General features: G+C 40.3%; 1 protein-coding gene across 1 annotated transcript in view; it reads right to left on the bottom strand.

The window, feature by feature from the left end:
• Positions 1 to 16013, bottom strand: part of ELOVL4 (ELOVL fatty acid elongase 4) — a 33873-nt gene extending 17860 nt beyond the window's left edge. The window contains exon 1 of the mRNA XM_061460421.1: positions 15659 to 16013. Within this exon, the coding sequence (XP_061316405.1) occupies positions 15659 to 15806 (148 nt within the window). The 5' untranslated portion in view covers positions 15807 to 16013. The remainder of the gene's footprint in view (positions 1 to 15658) is intronic.
• Positions 16014 to 16251: the final 238 nt, after the last annotated feature.

Raw genomic sequence — 16251 nt, 5'->3', positions numbered from 1 at the left:
TCGGCACTAGAAAGCCTTCTATTAATTTTATACAGGTGGTATGCTGATAACCAAGCGCCTTAGCTATATGATGTAGGTCAGCCTCATGTTTCAGATAGAATACTAACAATGTTACTGGAACACAACTAAGAGTTTAAAGGGATGGTTCTAGTTACAGTAATCTGTGGTGCCATATGGGACACAAAGTTTTTTACCTCCAGTGTCCGGTCACTCACAGGATCCAGAGTTACACATATTCTAGGGCTCAGAATATGCTGTATTAAGTTCTGGATCTGTACCAAAAGAAAAAAAACCAAACACCAAACCACTTTCAGCCTGATGAGCCAGTGGCTTCTAAGATTAGAAGATGTCTCTGCTACAGAAGAGGGAAGGGAGAGACTATAGTGACACCTCCTTATTCAGTGTCCCCCCCACCCATATGAAGGCTAATGTGTAGCTACAGTAAGAGACAAAAAGGTAACTAATCCATAACTATCAATACTTAAGATACTGCACAGCTGTACAATACTAACAAGATTATTTTCCAGACACTTAGGCTAGTTGGAGTTCAGATGGAAATTGCACCACAGGGCTCATTGGGAACCTCAGACATCTAGAACACCTGCCTTCAGTCATTTGTGGGCAAACTCACGAATAGCAGTGCAGTTGCCCAAAGACTTACCTAGAGGAAAAATTTCTTTTGGAGAACTATAATCCAAAGACAGTGAAAAAAAACCCTCTACCATAAATTAATTCCTGTTCCCAGATATCCTAACAGGTTAGAAAGCCCCTTAAGGGCAACTGAAGTCCTTAGTTGCCCTTAAGATCATAAATTAGAACCTCATTTTAGAAGCAGATTTCATGAGACTCTATTTCTAATGAACAGCACATATCACGATATACAGAAAGATATACAGCGTGCAAGGCACTAACTCTTCTTGCTCAGACACTTGATCTGCATACTGCAAGCAAGATGCTAGGAGGCCTAAAAAGAACTGAAAAAGGAGAAAGAGAAATCAGCCTAGCTGCTTCCATTACAGCTATTAATATCAGAAGGGGGAAGTCATCCTAATGCATGGAAACCTCCATAAAGGCTTACACAGCCAGGATGACAGGAGTCACCCCTGTGACCACAGCCACCAGCAGAAACCAAAGGTTACACAGGGCAAGAAGTAGAGAGAAGCAGAAAAAAACCCTCAGATTGGCTGTAGAAACACAGGCACTGAAACAGAACTGATGAAACACAGAGAAGACAGTTACTTTTCAACAAGTCCCTGGAACAAACACTTCTATTACAATTTAACGTACTGTCTGTAAAGTATGAGAACATTTGTTTTATGCTAGTGTCTTGAGATGTAAAGGCACAGCCCAATTTTCCAGACATCACAGAATACTACTATGTAACCTGAAATCACACAGCTACACTGCAATCATTACACTATTATCTTCCTTACACTTTAGTTCCTGGTTGCTTTTAGCTCTACCAATCCAAATTTGAAAATAATACACCACTTAGGAGACAAGAGGACTGGAGAACCTCATCATCCGCCTGTAACAAAGTAATGGGCAAAGACTCATCTACACTAAGCAAGCAGAATGGTGTCACTTCAGACACTGTAGCATGCAAAGAGTTAAGAGTATGTGAGGCAAGAGACCCACTTACTTTCCCAAACACTCTTGCGCTAAACAGTATAAAGAGGCAAGGACATATAAGAGAATCTACCTTCTATTTTCTAACCCAGTGTTTCATGGTATCCTGAATGCTAAAGTGACAATATGAAAAACATGAGAAGGGAAGAAGATTAGAATTCTGCCCAGTAGCTGAATGTTATCACCCACTGCTGAAAGTAGGAAGCTATGACCTACCTGTATGAGGGAATGTAGTCGGCAATTCAGTTCTGGAGTACATCCTGGCCAAAAAGCATGTCAATAGTCAAAAGTTTATTCTAATTCCTACTGTGCTAAAAACAACACCTTGCATTTATTTTAAGGGCATTTAGGAGACTCACCACATGATTATTTTTACTAATAGTGCGGCACCAGTAAAACATGCTGTTATCCCAAAATTTGTTAGATTTAGAAACTTGGTCATCACAAGATTTCACCTGCATAATGCAAAGTAACTCACTTACTCAGCTTCAAATCAGTGCCATTCACTATTTTTACTGCACAGAAAGCATTACAAAACCAATTTAATTTCAGTTTACTAGGCAAGCCTGCTTGTCCATGTTCTACACAGAAAACACAGTTAAATGCAGACCCTTGTTCCAAACTTTTTTTTGGATACCCTCCTTCGAACCAAGATAAATTCACTCTCAAGTCATCTTCTTAAGTGACAAACCTCCCAGGCTACTCCAATACCCTCATCCCTGCCATCCCCAACCCTGTTCCAGCAAAACCAGCGTAATTTTGTGTTCTCCTTACTAGCTGGAGCTGATGAACACAAATGATTTTTACAAATTACAGAAAAGTGTGCTAGCTTAAAGGGACATATGAGTGTATCAAATCCTGCAGTACTTTGCACGCAATGGGTACATTATTACCTGAAAGGTGAAATAAGCTTGAAATAAAAAGGCCAGATCCCTGAATTAAAAAATCCCTCCAACTGCTTTGAAGCAAAACGCCCAGTGTCTTTACCTGATTAGAATTGACAGAGACTGACTGAATCTTTCAGGAGATTAATGTGGTTGTCTTTCAAATCCTAAGACCCAGATTCTAATTCAATCACAAAGAAAATGTCTGTTGTGATAGCACAAACTGCAGTATAGTGTTTTCTTTTTTGATAAGGTGGGAAAAGCTTCACAACAAATATTTGAGGTTGCAGTCAATAGTAAACATGAATCCAAAGCAGAATAAGGCACCTGCTAACATGCTTCTGCTAGGAAATTACTGTTATATAAGGGAAGAATATGAAATATTTATATACACAAGGTTTTCCTGCCATTTTGTGTATATACATTTTAAAGTTTCACATTGCAAAGACAGGAAAAACACCTATATTTCATATATGTATATAAATAATAAATAATTTAAAATGTCCTGAAGCACCTGCCCTTGCAGGATCTAATTCTTCACATGAGGCATTTAACAGGAAACACATGAGCGCCTCAGATTTCTTCTTCCAAAGAAAGAAGAGCAGGACCAGTGAAAAGGACTGAATATCTCGTAATGTCCAAAGAGGACATAATTAACCTACATTGAAATATGGAAGACAAATGAAGATAAATTTTGGTAAGTAAGGCTGCACTGATGGTGATCTATAGTTAAAACCCACAATAAACTTCTGTGAAACATACCATGTATTACTATGCAAATACTTCTGTTTAATGTGGTTCAGCATTTTCTTTCCAGTAGAGAGGATCTGAGATGTTACATTTCCTATGTATTATTGAGCCTATGATTTATTATTTTTAATTTCCTCAAGTACAAACTTTAAAAATAAGCAAACAGATGCATAGCACAGTTGTTCCTAGATTCATCAGAAATCCTGAAACAGTATAATGGTGATGATCTCTGCTTTTAAGATTAGTTTTAAAGAAAACATTACATAACTAAAATATATGACCTGTGAAATTACCTGCATTTCAGATCAAGATCAGATTCAAAATCAATACTTGGTCTTTATTTTTACTTTAACAACATATGTATTCCTTGGCTATAAAGTCGCTACTCACTAATTTATCTGGAAAGCCTTTCAAAGTTATTAATAGCTATTGATACTATTCTCAGCGCAAAGACACTTACAGTGCCAATCCAGCACATCCATCTGTCCAATTACATTTCTAAAGACACTGCAGAAATTGCGGTGACTGTTTAAAAGTGGCTGTTAACAGTGAGAGCTCTCTGCAGATCATGCTGTTTATTTTAAAAAGAAGTACTCTCAAAGCCTCACCTCAAGAAAGACTTTTTTAAGTGAGAAAAATTTTAATTCCAAATTATAAGGTAAACCAGTGCTATCTAACTGGAAGACTGTTTTATGGACCTGTCCCGGGTTCAGCTGTAACAGTTATTCTTCTCCTTCCTAGTAGCTGGTGCAGTGCATGACAAAACTACACTAGTTTAATTGTCTAAGAATCTCCTATATCTTGTTAGTTCCAATAGCACTATAATGGAAGGGTATTATAAAATGAAAACATGCATCATAGAAGAAAATGTGTGAGAAACAATATCACACACTTTAAATGTTTACAAAGCTTCCAATCAGATTCCTTTGCAGTATTTTAGTGCCTCCCCCTGCCCTTTCTCTTTCTGGTTATGGATTAATATTCTACACAACATACTTCTCTTTCTGCATTTTTATCAGAAATAATGGCTCAGTCCTGCAAATATTTACAGGTGCATAAGGTCCACTGTGGCTATACCACCACTGCAGACTGGCTCAGTTGGAAGCAAATGTGAATAAGCATCTTCATTAGACCCAGGCTTTTAAACTAAATAAAATAATGCATGAGAATTTGCTACCAGTTTGTAGATTCCAAGACAAAGCTCAGTCATTGACTAACTGAACCCTCAGAACATGCAACTAGGAAAAAAGCAGAAGCTATAAATTAGTACTCAGCTAGTTACATGGGTTGCACAACCTGCAACTGAAGATTTTGAGTAGTACCATTGCAGAGTCAAAATTGAAAGGCCGTACATCTTTGGATTGAATACCTACAGATTTTTAAGTTTTCTATTCACTTATTACCATTTTACTAGAGCAGTTTATATGGCCCAAAATGAATGATACTTTTAAAGGTCTCCAGTATTTGAATTAACTTGTTTGCTTTGATGTTTCATTGCACTTTAAATATTCATTGTACATATTGCACTCTAATCCTCAATTATCACAGTTTATCAAGTTTATGAGAAATCTTACAATAGAGGACTGAAGCTACAACATCAGCTAAAATAACAGGCCTATAACCTCACTTCTGCTTCAGTTGGAAGTCTATGTCCTCCTAGGAGGGACTGTGCAGACAGATTGATGCAGGAAAGCAAAAGGACTGGTACATAAGGAATGTCCAGTTTATGCTTCTTCCTCACCTTTATCTCTTCTATCATACTTGGCAATGTCTGCAGTCTATGGGTATTTCTAAGGAGTCTGACAGGGTCAAAGATTCCTATACCTAACTCAGGAACATTGCAATAATCTACAAAACAAAGGCCTACAAAAACTTCTCTTAACCAGTTCTAGCTAAGAGATCTTCCTTACAAGAATTTCCCATTTTACTAAAGGACACATCTTTTCAGAGGCAGAAAACCCAGTAGAACACACAACAGCTTGCTGTAAAGTGTTACCTAGACCCACTAGATAAATTTGCTCCCTAAATCAAGGAATAAGGATTAAACTTCAACCAATTTGTGATAATTTTCTCTGCTAGACTGAAGATCTTTCACCCTTATTTCTTCTCTAGATATTCTACAAACAGTTATATCAGCCCTTGAACTTGCTTGACAAGGAAAATTAACTATACCAATCAAGTACCTGACAATTTCCCTCACAGAAAAACTGTGTAGTACCACAATGATGTCATGTCATCAGTGGTAGTTATGACTGGCAAGATCAGAAAGAGGCGGGAATGTTATGGGTAAAGCCAAGGATGACATGCACATGATGCTATACACGCAAAAGTTTCCAAAATCTAGCACAGAAAAGCACAAGAGCTGGCCTGATCTAAGCATTTTTTTAATTTATTTTTTTAAATACAGAACAGTAGAAGGAAAACATGCTTACTTTGACCTTCAGGAATGAATGGAAATATCTTAGTTAAGTATTTTGTCAATCCTCAAGCTTTAACTAACCAAGAACAAACTAATTTGTTTGCACCAATACCAGGAGACATCAAAATTTTATGACAAAGCATTGTCATTTTAACAAGTTATAAAACACCAAGCTGAGATGCAATATACGGTCTCAAGCACAGTGAATAATGAAAGCATGTACTCTGAAAAACAGAACTAACCCTACTTAAAAGTTTGCAGATGAAGCTGAACAGATCCTGCTGCACTCAGAAATAAGATGCCAGCTCCAAGGAACTACAGACAAGACTAACAGGTACTGCCTATAACCAACTGTGGCTTTGTTTTAAATGTCAGGGCTTTGTAATTGGCTGTTTATTGACTAAACAACATATGCAACATAAAATCAAAATACCACACAGCTAAGAACATCCCCTACAGCTACTAAACACCTGTGTAATATGCATGTGTTTCATAAACTCCCATTAAAGTAACGGGAATGCCTAATCCCAATTTGCCGTTAAGAGGCCTAATTTATTTTAACTAGTATTCCTGTTATTCTAACTAGCATTCCAGTCTTCTTGGGACTCCCATCGTTCAGTCACTGATACTATACTGTCTTTGTGCCTGTACACAGCAATTCAGGATACACTTGTTTCAAGACAAGGATAATAATGAAATTATTATGAAGTTCAGGAGCCATTTCAATTCACCATCTAGTCTCAGGATTTTCAAGTCTAAGAGATTACCTCATTCAAGTTATTTTTTATTTACCTCCTCTGTTGATCATAATTATTTGTAAGGACAATGCAAATACTCTGCTTCAAGGAATAATAAAAATATAATCCTCACTGAAGCTTACACAAGATTTGCAAGGTAATACGCCCTTCAGGCTCGTAGCATTCTTCCATTTGTCAGATCTTACTTTTGCAAGCAGTACGGAAGCAAGATGAATTCCCAGTCCAGTGAAACCTACATGCCTTTTCTTAAATGTTACAAGTTATGGAGTAAACAGGTAGGCAGAACAGATAAAGAAGCAAAAAAAAACCCCAAAGCCATGGGATGCACTTCTATGAACTAGCTGCAGTAATAGGTGATCCAGCCCATGTCTTTGTATTTCTTTAGAAAGAAAAGTGCTCCATAAAATACACTTCAACAAAATTTCTCCTATAGTGTTTTCTTTATTGAAATTTTTGTTCAAACTTTTAGGGTCTTAGCCAAAACTGTATTTGTGAGCTCAGACTGGAGATGTCATTACTTCCCCAAAAAGCAGAGGGTACTATGAAAATAATTGCAGGGATATCAGTAAGCAGTAATGCAAACACAGGATTTATGCACATTCAACGGTGCAATAACAGATTAGACTACTGGCCATCTAGTACCATTCAGGGTTCTGTAATGCTGAAGTAGGTGACCACAAAAATAAATCTTCTCAAAGCTAACATTCTTGAAAAACGTGGAGGATTATTAATAAGTTTAATAATAATTGCAAGGCCTTATTCACTGTAGAGATGTGTTACATACTCAGCATACATGGGACAGCAAGTTCAACACAGATACATGTCTTCCTAATTTGCTAACACAGCTGAAGGATATCAATGCTTAACTACACAGCAAGTGTAAAACCACTTGTATTGCTGTTGTCCTAACAGGATATACCAGTTACTTGAGAACATCTGCAAGGAGCTGCACAGAAATCTCTGATGAACTACCTGTTTTTTTCTGATTGCATCAGCATGAAGATGCTGCTCATCAATTTGGTTTTACAGAAAGATGAAGTGGGATTTCTGTTATTTCTGTTTCCAGTGAAAACTACAAAAGGAGTTATTGGAATATATTTACTCCTATGTAAGGTTCAGGGGCAGAAGTAAAATTTACAGTTGTAAGGTGCATTAGGTCTTCTGGTAGCTTAACACCAGTACATCAGACAAAGCCTCCAAAGAAAAATAAACACCACAAAACATTTAGAACTTAATTCCTCAATGTGCCTTCAACATTTTTACAAATGGCAAATCTGGTGGGGTAGAGAGGATGACAAAAAACAAACACCACAAAAAAAAACCAAAACAAACAAACAAACAAAAACCTACTTTTGAAATGTTGATTTTTAAAATATGAACTGAATGAGAAAATGTTCTTAGCCCCCAAAGATGACCAGAATGATCAGTGCCTGAATCTTTCACTCATTAGGTATACAGAAGCAAAATCATCAATTTGGCAGCTAGATAATACCATACCCTAATGAATGCTACAATTACATCTCTTCACTTCTACGGTCATGTTACCTTCCATGGTAACATATGGCTCCCATACCTACGCTTCTCCAATGGTTTCTGCATTCTCACTCTTGAGTGAAAACTCATGGACTGCTGAAACCAAGTTAGACAGAACAGAAAAAAACCTGACCTAAATACGAAAACAATTTGGGGTACTCTATGTGTAAGTATTTCTATTGGGCACATCTGTTCTTGGTAAACCACTAAATATTAAATGCAAATCCAGACAATATTAAGTCTCATACTTACAGCCCAATTTATCACTTGTATTTCCTTTTTTTTTCTTCCCCATTTAGAGTATCTTAAAACATTTAAAAACAAGGTGTTACAAAGATGCTCTAGGGGTAGAAGGACATAAAATCTTGTCTTAAACACAAAAGGTGAAAGAAATGGGTTACAAATTCCCTTCTTCCAGCAACACTCCGTGAGCATTCAGAAACCAATAAAACAATCTCTCATACTTACTATAATTGGGAGAGGGAACAAGGAGATGATAAGTAAAAACACCATGGACAAGAATGCAGTCTGAAGCATAACTACAAGAGCAGGAAGAAGATACTTTTGAGATACTGCACAAACCGAAGAGGAATAAGAAAGTGGAAATAAAACAACTAGTCAGAAGTCCACGATTATATAACTGAGGAATACATGTGGAAGGTGAATAGATGGAGTGAAACTAGGGAAGAATCTCAGGGTACAACCAGATACAATGCCACAGAGAGACAGAATACTCTGGGCAGGAGTTAATGATCAAACCACTGAAATTATTCAAGTACATGAAGAAAGGATTTGAGTTGCAGGCACATAAGCAAGTTAACCTGACACGACCAAGAGCAGTTAATGCCCACAAATGTGCCATTATCTTTCATCAAACGCAAACCAAATTCATGTAACTTATTCCCCCTCACCTTCCATGAGACAAAGGCAAACTAGCTCATGCTTATCTTGAGATCCAAGCACACACAATGGAAGTTAATTGCTTTAAAGTGTTACCTAGACCCACTAGATAAATTTGCTCCCTAAATCAAGGAATAAGGATTAGGGTTGCATTCAACATGTTGCATTTAATTCATCTCTAGGCTTGCCTTGGAGCTACTTACTGCTTTACCTACAGCCTAGGGTACAGTCCTGAAAATCCCCACAGAGCTGACACCTAAGTCTCAGCAGACCTTGATTTCAGAGCTGCCTTAATTTATGTCCTTAAAATGCCACAAGACCTTGAAGTCCATACACTCAGAAGCACTTTTTACAACACTGAGCACAGTTGTACTCACCTGCCACCTAAGCAAGACCCAGAAGCTACGTATTCCACATCTGCATCTTCCTAAAGGAGGGGTCAGTCAAGATAGTCCCCCACACAAGAGTTCCTTATGAAATGGAGTGGTAGCTTCAAGCTTGTTTTTGAATACAGCCTGAGAAAGCAAAGCCTTGTCATATAACAGTTTACTGTCAGAGTAGCCCTACTTCATGGATCTGATCTGCCCTTAAAAGTCCACTGTCCCAACTTCCGTGCTCCAGCCACACTCCACTCACACCAACACTCTTTAAAAAAACAAAAACTCTCAATTCTTTTTATGGCCAATTATTTTTAGCTAAACAGACTCTCGTTTACCTCCACTTTTTCAGGACATTCATGTTTAGCCCCATTTGCCTTACCTCAAAAACTCTTCAGTACACACAACAGCCTTGCCCCCAACTCCCAGTCCTGCATCCTAGCAAATTCTTCCTCCAAAAGTTGTCTTACAGTTGAAGCCTCTCCATTCACTCACCTTTTATTTAAGTGCTCCCTTAATCCTTTCCTTGTGAATAGAGTAACTCCAAAAACCTGTCTGGACTGGCAAAGGAAAGAGCAGAGTCAAACCTCACCCACTCCTCATGGCTCCTGATCTAGAAGACTTTAAAAGGAACTACATTCTATGTTTCCTACATCTTCCTCTACCAACTCTCCTTACGAAAACTTTGAAAACCTTTCCTGGTTGCACAGGATAGCAACCAGGAAATGAATTGAATGCAACCTCTTCTTGTCTTCCATAGCTATAACCACAGCCCTGCTACATGTCTCTTCACCCCAAGCACAGCATAAATACAGAATGACTACCATGATCAACTTCTAGTCATGTTTGTCCAACTAGAGATCTAAGAACAACTGTTAAACCTCTGTGCTCAAACAATTTACCATAACCAGTGCAGTCCCCAGGAAGAATGCATCTGCTTCATGCTACAAATATTTCAACTGGTCAAGAATCCTTCACCTTTTGTTGTAGTATGTGGCTCCAAGACCACATTCTGATTTGCACCTCACTAATGGCATGCAGCCTGAGCTGAGAAACATGATCTGCAAGAACTCTACTACAGTAATTTTAAACATCTATTAATTTGGCCTTCTGCAGTAGGTCGTAGAATAACGCAATCAGCTTGGTTAAATTCTGTATAAAGCAGTTTTGCAACCTTGCTCCATGGAATCTGCCTTAAGAATATTAGTAATATCTTACTTTCTCCAAAGATTTCAAGACATGCTATCTACACAGCCTTAAAAAGGATTTTCAGAAATTATGTTCTTGCCATGTTGTCCAAACATTTCCTTTTGATTCTGGAACGTCTGCTGATTACTGTTCACATAGAAGTTCATATCACATTCTTGCTGGTGCTCTTTGAAGAATTTCCATGATGAGAGTTGCACATGAACACCTACAACTCCATCATTTTAGAAAAGAGTCTTCCATTCACAACTTGGCTCCTTGTCCGCAGCATTAGGTTTGCTTCAGGCTTCTCCCTCAGACTTGAATTCTTGGAGCCTGATGATCAAAAAAAATCTCTAAGTAGACCTTTCTACTTCAGTACTGTACTTTTCAAACAATGTCTTCATTGCCAAAGGTGCTTGGTATCTGTTTTGTTCTGATTATGTCTTTTGAGTTCCACAGTCTGATAAAAATCTTCTGGTGACAAAATGTCGGTAGAATTTCCCTTAAACACTCAGCAAACTGTCTTCAATACCAACAGCTGGTTTTTCTTCACAAATAAAGTCCCTCCCTCCACTGGCAGGCAGTTAAGTGGGATGCTTAATGAAACAAGTGAAGTTGGATGCTCCTAGTGCTCTGTGTGGTTGAGAGTAGGCTCATAATCTAGCCTTTAACATTCTTCTGTAATCAGTTTCTCCAAGTGCTGCTTCTGCCACAGGTTTTTTGCCACAAGACAGCCTAACCCAGTTACACTAGTGACCCCATTTTCTGGTGTGTTTCTTCCTGTCTAATCCTTGTGCTTTATCCAGATGTGGTCAGATAAAACCAGATCAAAACCAATTTTCTTCTTGAGGGACCAGTTTATCTGCAAGACAGGCATCATGCCAAATCATCAAGTCTGATGTTCAGCCAGAACTCCAGAAGCTTACGAACACATTCCGATTTGTTTCTGCGAAACAGACTTCATGAACCTTTGTCTCACCTTTCGTACTCTCTCCCCATCGTCACCCTCAGAAGAACTTTCATCTGGATTCTATTTGCTTCCAGCTTTGGCACAAATCCTCAAATACAAGGTAGTACTTGCACTCAGACTGTTCTACTAACCACCCCAGTGAACTTTCCTCAAGGATAAAAATTCAGGATCCTTTGACCACACTTTGTTTCTTTTTCCCTCCTTTGTTATCCCATGCAGAAACCATGTGTCTGCTTCTCCTTCTGTTTCCTGGACTGAAAAAGAAACCGAACCTAAATTTCCTAACCATTCTTAACTTAGTCCCAAGATCTTCTGGACAAAAACTTTTATGGCAATTTGAGTTCTCATGGAAGCTCCTCCACTGATTCACTTTTAAAGAGAGAAGATGTAAGTTTCCCCTCTTCCCCATCCTCACTGCCTTATTCTGACCCAACTGATAAAAGCTATGACTGACATGGCTCCTGAACAAAATAATACGTCGAAGACTATTCTACCACTAAAGTGAAAGTTTGCATCTTTCTCCTCTCTCCTTTCCTCCTGATGGAAAAAGTCTGTAATCTTATTAACTGCAACAGCTGTAAATAGTTGCTGTTCCAAAGCAGTCCCACGTGGCTGGGGATGGCCCTGCCTCCTTTCAACTTGGAGGTCCAAGAACACCCATTCTCACTCAAAGTCTGTAAAGCCTTTGTTTTTTTTTAGCTCAATACATTCAAATTAACTAGTTCCTCTACAGTAACTCTTTTCAATAGTTTCACAAACCTATCCTTTTAAAGCCACAGCCTCCTAGTCCCCCTCCCCAATTGCAAATGTCTCTTCACTCCCATGTTTTGAGATTTCCACATTCTTCTTTCCTGGATTGTATCCTGAGTTATTCATCTTAATAGTTCCCCTGGACTCAGCCTGGAACCTCCCTTTAAGTCACTTGCTCAGTCATCTAATCATGCCCTTAATCCTTTCTGGCAGATCTAACCCAAATCAGCTACACGAGCCGAGTGAAAAAAGGAAGCACTGCCCTACCTATTACACGTAAGCGGTCCCATACCCTTACAGAAATAATGGCATGGAATTCCTTGATCATGTTTTCTCATAGGAACTGCTCCATCGACCACCTTTTTTTTCCTCCCGATGACCACTAAGACCATATTTTTGTCTTTCTGTCTGTCCTTGAAATGTATGGATTCCTAAATGCTTTCCTTCAGCCTTTTCAGGTGAATATATAGTTACAACAGATTTCAGGTTTTCATGAAAGGGGTAGTCAAAAAAAAAGTAGCCAAGGAAGGAGAGGGGAAAAAAAAGTAATTTTTCAAAAAATTAACACATAAAATATTAAGCTAAGGCTGAGAATATATTTGATAATACATATGCAGAAAAAGTCATGGAATACTGTTATTATACCCAAATTCAAAAGTTAAAAAAACAAAACAACAAACAAATCAGCTTTAGATAGCAATGCTTAATGATACAAAAATTGTGGTATCATTAAAAAACCCCAACAAACAACCCAGTTAGGCTCATCAGATACTCAAGTCTTTTGGGGTTCTTTTTGGTCTCAGAAAAGGTCAGTTGCTTTTTAAACAGCACAAAGCAGGGGAGGAAAAAGACTGAATCTTTACAGAACCAAAATAAAGCATCACAAGACTCGGTGGGATGTTCTGGCACAGTTCTACACAAGTCTCATCATAGGAGCACAGGGTAGCAATAGGAAACACCTACTGGCAGGACCATCCTGCTGAATACAGAGAACAGGGCTAAACACAGACATGGGTGTCCAATAAAAAATTGAAGGGAGAACTGGAGAGAATGAGTAAATTTGGGTTTATATGAATGAGAAGGTTTTGTGTAGGAGTTGTAGTGGGAATAAAGTTTCTTCACATTTTATTGTGTAATTTTGCTGTGTAGTAGTGTTTCAGTATGATTTATTGTGCAATGCTATTGCATGGCATCATTTGTTGAGCAACTTTGCTGCGTGGTATAGTTTTTTATTTAATGATATTGAACATTAGGCAATGGTCTTGCACACCATAATTTGTGTTTTCTGTTGAGCAACATCACTGCCATAGTTCTTGACACAAAGCTGAATTACATGAGTTCAGGATTTTAACATACATTTACTCAGATGGCAAATAGACTTTCAGAAAAATATTTTTTTCTGAATGAAGACACATGTAGAAATGCAGTAAACTGAGCAGGTATTTAAGCAGAACTTAGAACTTAAGATACGATTTCATTAAATAGCAATGCAGCACTGCCTCAAAAATCTACCTTGTAACTTATTTGTGTGATAATGTATTTTCCCCTATCTGTACTTGACTGTAATAACTACCAGAGGACCTTGTTTTACATACTACTGGGTATAAATAAGAACAGTAACGTGCTTTTGATGCAACCTAGGCTCTACCCAGAACTATCCTTGCAGGGACCTGAACAAGAAACTCTTCACCTCTTATGCAAAATGCAACTGATAACGCAGGATTCCACTGTAATGAAGTGAACAGCAACACTACTGAACTTAGAGGAAAAGTTTAAAACTATGCATAAGTATATTAGTAAAAGACTTGAGCATATTTTAGATGCCACCATAGTATCATCCTACTATTGTGTAACATTCTCCAAAGAAGCAGGATGAAGAAATAAGTTTGTTCTATATGTAGTACTACTGTAACTTCTGTATCTTTACATCCCTTACATAAACTTGGCTTTTCGTTCCTCTTTTTCTTGTCTAATCATTTTTGCCTACAACAAATGCTGTTTATACACAAACTTAAATAACATGTTTGAAGTTCTGGAAATATATCAGAACTTGAAGTCTTTTTCCAGCCAAATCAAGTAATACTTACAGGTATCAACTCTGTACACACACCTATTTTTATATCTGTCTGAAAATGCTACTGACTGGCCACAACAGCATCTTTTCATGCATTACCTGTCAGTCTATGACCAATCGTATGTTGCAAGAGGCAGAGAAAGAGAGCAAACACTGGCAGATTACATTGCAGTGCTGCTGCAAGCATTTTTATTTCATCTCATATCCTGGCACGTTTGAAATACAGAATCAAAAAATATGCACGAAGGCTTATTTTTCATAATATGGCAAAAACTAGAAGATAAGCTGGGAAGGCAAATTGTGGAGAAAAGTGAACTCCATCTATACCATAAGATTAATTTATTAACTGACAGATGGCAGAAGGGAGGGGGGTGGAAAAGAAAAGACTGCCGATGCAGTGAGATTCCTGGCTGTATCGAAGGCCCTACATTCTCACTTATCATACTACCGCAAAATACGTTCACAGTTACATTCACTCCAGAGTTCTGCTCCATGTACTTCTAGGTTTAAATCAAAAGAACCTAGACCTCATCACTGTGTGGGCAACTGAAGAGCTAAGAACACATCCAGAGAAGCGATTCTTCTGTTAATTGCCCACAGCTACTCACAACCATGACTACGAAAGCTGCGACTCTACCGCACTTGTTTCTTTTGACTAGGGAGAGAGTCATTCATGCTGACCAACACTTCCAGAGCTATTGGTCATCGTAGCAAGTTAGTATCTCATTTGCTGTCCCAGCACTAAGTGCTGCTTTTTCACATTTCTCCATATTCCAAGATACTCCTTCAGCATCTTCCACACTGCAGCCATGGGGTGCCAATACATAAACGAAGCACATTAAAAATAGAAAACAGCAGAACCGACCCAAAACACTTAATATAAAAGAAAGGCGTCTGCATTCACGGTAACAACCGCTTCCTCATTTAGTTCGCTGAGCTCCACGCGATGCTGTCACAGGACTCCCACCTGCCACAGAAGCCAAAGGCTGTCTGAGCTCCAGCGGGAATTATGAGAGGGCCTCGCGACATGAAACTCCCGTATGAGCACCCCAAGGCACACTGCAAAGAGGGGAAACCGAGGAGCGACGGCTCCGGGAAACCGACTTCGCCAAGTCCAGCCCGGGGGGACACCCTCACCTTGCCATGAAGAGATGCCCCAGCACCCCGGGCCGTTACACGGGATTAAGGAGATAAAACACACAAAGCACCAGAGCACACCCACAGGGACGAGAGGCCGGTGCGGAGGCGCCCGGCCGCTCGCCGTAGCCCCGGGCCGGGGACCGCCCGCCGCCTCAGCCCCCCTCGGAGCGCGCCGCGTCTCCCGGGAGACGGAGCCATTTTGAACCGCAGCGCTTCAGTGACAGCGGGGCGGGGGGCGTCAGGCACGGGCGATGGCGATGATGGCGGGGCCGCACTGGCGCGTTACCTCGGATGCTCCAGGTCCAGCGGTAGAACTCGAGGGTGTCGTTCACCACGCTGGACATCAGGCCGATGGCGCGGGGGGGCTCTGCGGCGGCGGCGGCGGCACCCATGGTGAGCAGCAGCAGCAGCGGCGGAGCCGGCAGACCTGTCATCGGCGCGTGCGTCCGTGCCTCTGCGCCGGGGCTGCTGCTGCTGCTACCCTTCTACAGCCGGGGATGTGATTTAAATCTCTATCTCTCGGTATCTTCCCTCCAGACTCCGCCTCGCTCCCGTCACCAGCTCCCGCGCCCCGCAGGCAGGGAGGAGGGAGCGGAGGCGGGAAAGGGAGGGATGGATGGAGGGAGGGAGGGAGGGAAAGAATGGCAGGAGGCAGAGGCCACGGTTCCGCAGCACGGTGCGCGGTGCGGTGCGGTGCGCTCGCGTCACGTGACCACCCCCTCTCTGCCCGCCGGCGGCTGCCCGCCGGGCGCGCGTGGCCGGGCCCCACCGCGCAGGCGCAATGCGGGAGGGCGAGGGGAGCAGGTGCGGAGAAGGCTCGGAACCTCCCTGCGGGAGCTTTCTGCGCCCTCAGTGTGCGGTTGGGGTGGGAAAGAGGTG

The sequence above is a fragment of the Pezoporus flaviventris genome, unplaced genomic scaffold (genome assembly GCF_033815535.1).
Source record: "Pezoporus flaviventris isolate CSIRO_AGI_PZ_B2104156 unplaced genomic scaffold, CSIRO_AGI_Pfla_v1 ptg000031l, whole genome shotgun sequence".
NCBI lineage: Eukaryota > Metazoa > Chordata > Aves > Psittaciformes > Psittacidae > Pezoporus > Pezoporus flaviventris.
Note: the sequence above shows the minus strand (reverse complement) of the source record. Positions and strands in the feature narration are given on the sequence as shown.